General features: G+C 38.9%; 1 gene segment (V, D, J or C); it reads right to left on the bottom strand.

The window, feature by feature from the left end:
• Window positions 1-2,179: 2,179 nt before the first annotated feature.
• LOC126495450 (immunoglobulin kappa variable 4-1-like) lies at window positions 2,180-2,832 on the bottom strand. The segment is given in 2 exon segments: window positions 2,180-2,592; window positions 2,771-2,832. Coding segments are annotated over 2 exon segments (462 nt in total).
• Between the last annotated feature and the right edge of the window lie 5,971 nt (window positions 2,833-8,803).

Raw genomic sequence — 8,803 nt, 5'->3', positions numbered from 1 at the left:
AGGGTGGGATGGGATTACGGGGAGATCGGGAGAGAAAAGTGAAAAGGGGAGGATGGGGGAACTTGGGGAAACGGGATGATTGGGGATAAAACAAGGTTGGATAGACGAGAGTGCTTGCTTGCTTCTAACAAGCAGAGCAGACCCAAGAAATTGCTGCTATCAAGAAAACATGCTTTACTCTTTCCCAAGCTTTTTCAGGCTTTCTCTGGATTCAGTTGTCCACACGTCTGGGCGCCATCTGTTGAAATATGAATGGCGGGGCTGCGTCCTCAACACCCCGGCCGCTTGGCTAGCTCATGCCCAAAATAACAACACACAAACTGTATTCATTTAAGAACTGCTTGGCCCATGAACTCTAGCCCTTACAGGCTAATTCTCGCACCTGGACTAGCCCATTTCTAATAATGCGTGTAAGCACCCCAAGGTGCGCTTACCGGGAAGATTCTAGCCTCCGTCCATCCTGGGAGAGTGGAGCATGGTGTCTCTCCGGAAGCAGAGCAGAGTCTGACCTCACTTCCTCTTCCGCCCAGAATTTTATTCTGTTTATTCCACCCACCTATGTTCTAAGCTATGAGGCCAAGCAGTTGGTTTATTATAATTAACCAATTACCTTCCTCCATCAGACAGTCCATGACCACAAAGAAACTAGGTAACGAGGAGAACCCTAACAGTGATATGCATATATCCCCCTTGGAAGGTGAAATAGACAAGAGCTTCTTCAAAAATTGGTAGCATGGGACAGGGGTTAATGGAGGACAGAAGGGGGGAGAAGGGGACTAAGGATGAGAACATGAGGAAATGGGTTAGTCAAGATTGGGTAAGGATAGTGAGGGAGAACAAGGAAAGACATGTCTTGATTGTGGGAGCCTTTATGGGGCTAGCCTGAAACAGCATCAGGAAAATTCCCAGGTATCCACAGGGGTAACCCCAGCTAAGAGCTTAAGCAAGAGTGGAGAGGTTGCCTAAACTGGTCAGTCCCTGCAAACTGTTTAACAACAATCACAAAACCTTAATCCAGCAACAGATGGAAACAGATATCAGAGATCCATAGCTAAGTACTGTACCAAGATTCCAGACACCAAAGAAAGCAAAATTATAATACCAGTAAAGGAGTCAAGATCATAATGGGCATTCCCACAGGAACAGCTGATATGAGCTAGTGGGAGCTCACTGACTCTAGACTGATAGCAGGGGAACCTAGAAAGGAACAAACTAGGACTTCCAAATATTGTTGACCTTTGTGTAGTTTGGGCAGTCTGTGGGGACACTAGCAGTAGGATGAGGATTTATCCCTAGTGAGTGGACTGGCTTTTTGGATCCCATTATTTTTGGAGGGATACCTTGCTCAGCGTAAATATAGGGGGGAAAGGCCTTGGTCCTGACACAAAGTGATGTGTCAGACTATGTTGATTTCCCACAGGAAGCCTTACCTTCTCTAAGAAGTGGATGAGAAGTGGGTGGTGGGATTGTAGAGGAGCAGGAGGAATGAGAGAGTAAGAACTGGGATAGGTCTGAGAAATGAGAAAAGATCTTTTAAAACATAAAATAATAAAGAAAATTGAGTACAATAAATTTATTTCAATTAAAAGTTTTAAGGGGCAGAAAGATCCGTCAGAGGGCAAAGCCACTTGCCAACAAGCCTGATGTCATAACTGACTTTGATCCCCAGACCCCAATGACAAGCAATAAATATAGTGCAAGTGTTCTCTGATGTCCACACTATGCCATGTCAAATCCCACACATACACACAGACAAACAAATGTACAATCACAGGGACACAGAAAACACTACTTAATTAACTAAAACGTAATAAAAAGTAAATAATTTATGGAAAGGGAAAGAAAAAACAGAAGAAATGGACACCAGAAAGGAAATAAGAAACGATAGACTTCAGTAAAAGAGAAATAAACATTTTTCCTAGAGTTTCCAAACTGCTACCATCATCATTACTTCTGCCCATAGTGTCTTATGTTAAACACTGAAATTCCAGAACTATGAAAATAAACCCCTCATATTCAAGCAGCAGAGCTTGTGGTAATGTGTTACAGAAGGATAATGCTGAATTATTTTTTACATTTTCATTTGAAGTTATTTCATATCTAAAGACGTAAGATGGATTGAACACATTATTTCGGGTGGACTCTTCAAACTTTTTCACCACTGTTTGAACACATAGTCTCAGTCAGCAGGGGGACATATGCAGGTCTGGGGCTGTGTGGTGCAGCCAGCTAATGAGAATGTCAGAGAGGTTTTTGTTGGAGGCTGAAGCACTGTGGGAGGAGCATCATAATGCTGCATACAGTAATAATCTACCAGGTCATCAGCCTGGACACTGTTGATGGTGAGAGTAAAATCTGTCCCAGATCCACTGCCTGAGAAGCGATCAGGGACACCAGTGTGCCGAGTGGATGCCCAGTAGATCAGTAGTTTAGGAGCCTGTCCTGGTTTCTGCTGGTACCAAGCCAAGTAGTTATAGTTATTGCCACTGTATAACAGACTCTGACTGGACTTGCAGCTGATGGTGACCTTCTCTCCTGCTGACACAGCCAAGGAGGATGGAGACTGGGTCATCACGATATCTGCACAGGCACCTGCAATCAGCAATAAAAATGATGATACATAACATAAAACATTGAATTTAATATCTTTGTAATATCATTTTGTCAGAGTATTATTGTATAAGACAAATTCTATCACGACACGTATTGTAAATATCTTATATACAAAGAAGTGACTCTAAAAAGATTATAATACTTTTGAATTTCTCACCAGACACCCAGAGCAGCAGGGACAGGAGAACCTGGGTTTGTGACACCATGTTGATCCCCCTGCCTGTCAGTTCTCAGTGAAATGGCTTGGTTTATAAATTCAAGTTGGTTGGACTGAGTTGGAGGAGCCTATGCAAAGCAGTTAGCACATATCTAAGAAAATGCATGGGCAGTGTGTGTGACTAGCTAGTGTCAATCAACAGGTAAAAATAACAACATGGGGAGTGTGAACAATCACTGAATGATATCATCTTACAGCACTCAAACAGAAATCTCTTAGGCACTATAATTACAACTTTGGGAGTCTAGCCTGTTTGGTTGCTCATCTTCCTAGACCTGGATGGAGGGGGGAGGAACTTGGACTTTCCACAGGGCAGGGAACCCTGACTGCTCTTTGGACTGGAGAGGGAGGGGAAGGGGAATGGGAGTGGAGAATGGGGGGAGGGGGAGGAAAAAGGGAGGAGGGGAGGAGGCAGAAATTTTTAATAAAAAAAATAAAATCCACAATACTTTAAAGTCAGTTTGTTTTGAAGAATGTTAGGAAAGCTATCTAAGATTAACAATACTATGAAAGTGATAAATTTTGTTCAAAAAATCATACCAAAGGAACTTAGAGTAAAAAAAAATCAATAAAAGAAAGAAATGATGGAGAAGGGAAAGAAGAAAGATAGAGAGAGAATGGAGGTTAAATTTGTTAATGTTATCTTATTTTTTAAACCAAACTTAATAGAGGACAGTGAACAGTGCCACCAACATTGTACTTCAGGTTCTCGACTTAAAAAAAATGCAGCCCAAAATTCCCTCTATGCAAATCCTGGAGAACATTAAGATTGAGATGAGAGAATCTTAAATCTCAAGCATTGGTACACCCTGCTGAAACAAACAAGTGTCATCTGCACAACTTAGGGAACTGAAACAAGATGATAAATTGTGGAAAATAGAAGAGGAAGAAAACAAACTTGATTTTGTTTTAAATTCATTGTTGTAGCCCAATACTTGCCAAGAATGTTAATTCTATAATATATTTTCTAAGATTACTTTCAAATTAGCAGTATTGTAAGTGGGTGGAAATAGTCTTCCTAACATAGTGAACACTAAAAATCCTCTCCATACGGGAACACTGTCAGCTTAAATCAAGCAATAATTTACAGAGATCAATAGACCATGGCACCAGAGATTGAAGCTATAAAAAAATGTTTGGGTATGAATGAAAATCAGAAGCAATAACTCATTTCATAGAACAAATCTGTCCTTCAGGTTGGTGAACTCTGAAAGGATATATAAGAAGTAAAGCCAGTATTGTATGTACAGTACAAGAAACAAAAAAAATAAATAAATAAAACATCATGTCAAAATGCTGGGAATCATATCTTTAATCTTAGACCTGGAGAGACATAATAAGGAGAATTATATATTTGAGATTAGACTGGGGCACAAGTTCTAGGCCAATCTAATCTGTGCATAGAGGTGTATGTTTTTAATCAAGTGCTTACAAGGCATTTTTTGGCACTAGATATCTAAATCAAAGAAGTTTTCTAACATTAACATTTTAGCATTAAGTCAAGATTATTATTGAAAATTAAATATACATTTAAGTAACATGTATTTCCCATTTAGTTTCATTAATTATATAATTTTATCAACCTACTTTTCATATACAAAATGTTAAATTATTTCTGATATGTATATTCTGATCTCTTTGTCAGTTTATAACACCATCATAAGAGAGAGATAAGCAACATGTGAATTAATGAAATTCCCGATCTCAAGATCAAAAATAAGACAGATTAGTAACTCTGCTCCAGGAAGTGTCTAAAAATATGACAGATGAATAAATACTCCTGTCAGTGTCTAACAAGACGTGTCATCCTCTCAATAGCACAGAATTTGCTTTGTATCATCTGCAATGAGATCAGACTGTGGTTTCATGCCATTTGCTGCTGATCATGCAAATAAAACACACAGAGACTGGGTCTTACAAATACAAATGCTCCTGAAATTAAACATGTATTTTCACAGTATGTAAGGGGGATCACAGAGAATAAAAGGACACAATATTCATGATCTTTTATGTATAGTAGAAAAACCAAAGAATGTTTAGTTACTACTTTTCTCCCAAATCCAGATTCCAACCTTGTGCATTAGAATCCTTAGGCTGTGATTAAATGTGAGCTAACTACAAATCTGATAATGTGTGCTGATAACAACACACATTAATTTGTTCACAGCTTTGGAGCCAGGAAGTCAGATGTTGATTATCTTGATCTCATGGGACACAGGACCCTCTTCCATAGACTCCACGCTAAATAAACATCTAGGGAAGTCATATTTTATCCTCAAAATCAGCATAATGGGGGCTGAGGATCTTATCACTTAATAAAGTGCAAAGTCATGCAATTTCAACAAAGAGTGATAAAGACTAAAATGGAACCCTCCCTACTTGGCTGGTCCTCCTGCTACCACATGTTACTTATCTTTGGAATATCATAGGCAATTTCCTGAAATTGTGTGAGAAGAAGAACAATAGAAAAACAAGTAACAGGTGAGTTCTTGCCCCATGGGAGACACAGCTGCATCCAGGCAAAACCTTAATGGGGCTTTCAATTCCAGCATCTTCAGCATGGCAATATGGAGGAAAAGAATAAACATTGTCCAATCTCTTCTAAATAAATAGTAAGAATGGAGGTAAAGGAAGCTGCTGAACGTCAGTAACTTATGCTCTTCTGAAGTTAGTTAATGACTTTTAGATGATCTTCTGTGGCTTTTATTATCTCCCAATTTAGCACTGAGATAGAAACCAAAGCAAAATCATAAAAATCACTTCATTTCAATGATGAATTAAAAGGAAATCAAGAAGTGACTATAAATGATGGTAAAACAGGAGAGAAAGAGCAAGCAGTATACGCTGCTGGAGGGACTGCAAATACACAGTCACTGTGAACTTCAGTATAGAGATGCCTCAAGAAAACATGAAATTACAATATGATTCAGTTATTTCTGCACTATGTATTTTCCAGAAGAAATGTAAATCAGCTAATAGAGATATGCTTCCACACACATGATTATTGCTGTACTATTCATAGCAGTAAGAATTTAAATCAACCCGATGTCTATCAACAGATGAATGGACTGTAAAAAGGTACAAATGTGCAAGAAAATTTATTCAGCTACAATAAAAATGAATCACATATATTCGTTAATTTTTTCTGTTTCGTTCAATATATACATTTGTTTCAAAAAAGACCCTTTGTGTATGTGAATATAATACTTATATTTCTGTGTTTGGGGATAGAGTTCAACCAACATCTTGCGGTCCAGACTGAAGAGTAGTAATCTTGATATCCTTACTATATATTCAGCAGCAATTCTGACAGCAATTGTATAAAGTGGATCAGTATTCTTATCCTGACACGAGTAATTGAGTCAGGATATTTGCAAAGTGACTGTATTCAAAACAAATTTTGTCATACAGTGAGATATTTTTAAGTATCCAGAACAGAATGCAGATTTGGCAACACCTTGACTAACCTGTGAGAGCCTGAGAAGAGGACCCAGAAACACTGTGCTCAGTTTGTAGGTACTAAGATTGTAAGTCGCTGAGTTTGTGATAACTTCTTATGTAGCACTAGCAAAGTCATACAATACAGTCTCACTATCCAGAGCTAGGACTGTAATCTCAAAAAATTCAAAGATGTTCATCAGAAGGTATTGCTAAGGATCATTTTGTTTATCTTTTTTACTCTACATGGGAAGGTTGCAAAAGCCCAAAGGAGGTTCATGAAGAGGTGGAGAGTTTCTTTGAAGTAAAGTTTCTATCTTGCACTTCTTGATCTTTAGAGTCCTGTACCTGTAATGGGAGAGCAACCAGAACCCAAAAAGGATCATAGGTATGGTGCCATGTAATTTATCAGTCAGGGTGAAGAGGTTGATGGGTTGCGAACTGTGGTTGCAGTTTCAGTGTGACTGTCTGCTAAGTAGTTATTTCCAGGTCAGCTCAGGATATGTAGTAAGGCATTATATGTCTCCACCTAAGAAGACAGTAAAAACTGAAGGAAGGGAAAAGAAAATGTGGTCACATTGGGGAAGATATTAAGAAGAAAGATGTGAATATAGGATAAGAGTAAAGAAGAGCTCAGCAGTCTAAGCTTATAGATAAGCATCTGTGATAGACACAGAAAACTGATCAGGAGCTAAGCAGTAAATCAGCTGCAGGAGGGTGGCTTGTGGGATCTGTTGAAGAGGGACTTTTGAAATCTTAGTAAAAAAGATGTGGAAATGTGACATTAGGCTGAGGATGTCAACTTGTGTCTGCAAGACAACTAACAGTCTTCAATACTCAAAGCTCTTATATTGAGTGACTGAGGAATATTTGCAGTAAATGTTAAATGATTGTTTAGTCAATCTATTGAACGTAAAAACTGTGCTTTGAAAATAGTAGCAGGTGCACGAGCAAGGAGCTCAGGACCGCGAGGGGTGCACCCACACACTGAGACAATGGGGTTGTTCTATCGGGAACTCACCAAGGCCGGCTGGACTGAGTCTGAAAAATCCTGGGATAAAACCAGACTTGCTGAACATAGCGGACAATGAGGACTGCTGAGAAGTCAAGAACAATGGCACTGGGTTTTGATCCTACTGCACGTACTGGCTTTGTGGGAGCCTAGGCTGCTTGGATCCTCACCTTACTAGACCTGGAAGAGGGTGGGAGGTCCTTGGACTTCCCACAGGGCAGAGAACCCTGATTGCTCTTGGGCTGATGAGGGAGGGGGAGCTGACTGGGGGAGGGGGAGGAGGCAGAAATCTTTAATAAATAAATGAATAAATAAATAAATAGTAGCAGGTGGACATTTATTAGGGAGGAAAATTGAACTTTTTTTACAAAATATATCCATGGTCAGACAAACACACATGTTGGTTTAAGGAATCTCTCTTTCACAGCTTCACCCTTTTTATGAATAATCTTTCTAATATAAATCACATAGTGGAGATGTGTGGGGAAAGACCCAGGAGAGAGACAGAGCTTGAACAATATTGAGTTTTCTCACCTGAATCCTAGAACAGCGGTACTCAGAATGATGTCTTTGTATCCTGCTCTTTGCTTAAAAGTATTTTCAGGTCTAAGAGTTTTCTGGTGAAGTTTTGAGAATCTTTGAAATATAAGAACACATTATGTATGAAAGTTTGCAATTTAATTTCTTTGTTTACTACTTATATCTCATTTTTGATTATTGGCTTTTTTCTGTGACTGAGATTTAAGCATTATATTGAATAAGAGTGAGAGAATCAGCACATTTCATTTTCTCATTTGGGGTTTGAGAAGCAGTTTTCTGGTATATAATAAGTTATGCATTTACTATAATTACAGTGGTATTTTTTTATCACAGTATTAGTTTTTGTTTTATTTTGCTTTACTTTGTCACTACAAATTTCACTCAGAAACTCGTGTTTGTTTCCCTGCGTTTTCTACCAAATCCTATTGTGAACTGACTTGTCAATCAGCTGCAACACAATCTAGCTGACACACAGATTAAAAATGGCTTTGCCCATAATCACCCATTTCTGTCACCTTCTCATGCTCCATCACCTCTGCTGCCACCTGGTCTCTGATCTTTGGATCAGTAATACAGTTCCAGGGATGGGGACAGAGATCTATGCTCCTTGAGCTGGCACTCACACATCTCCCTTAGCAGCTTTCTAGAGATGCTCCAGATGCATGAAGTTGCAGAAGTCTCTTTTGTGAACTCTCCCAGTTTGTACTGGAGGCAGTGGGCTTTTCTGAAATCATTCTTCCTAAGACATCTGTGTGCGGATAAAATTTTTGATGTTTTCAGTAAAAACAGTGTGGCAAAACATGAGTATTTCTGCAATTAAGGACATCTGCTCCCATGATATATTACAATACTGAAAAGAGATGATCAGTTGACTTTGTTTTTCTTGGTACCAATGATGGAAGCCAGATGTTCAACCTTCTTCAAGCAAACATAACTGACTGTGCCATTTATTCTTTGTTATATTCATGATTGATGAATTTTTT

The sequence above is a fragment of the Alexandromys fortis genome, unplaced genomic scaffold (assembly GCF_014885135.2).
Source record: "Alexandromys fortis isolate MF-2015 unplaced genomic scaffold, M_Fortis_MF-2015_v1.1 scaffold_464, whole genome shotgun sequence".
Taxonomy (NCBI): domain Eukaryota; kingdom Metazoa; phylum Chordata; class Mammalia; order Rodentia; family Cricetidae; genus Alexandromys; species Alexandromys fortis.
The sequence above is the reverse complement of the archived record's forward strand: the minus strand, read 5'-3'. Positions and strand labels throughout refer to the sequence as shown.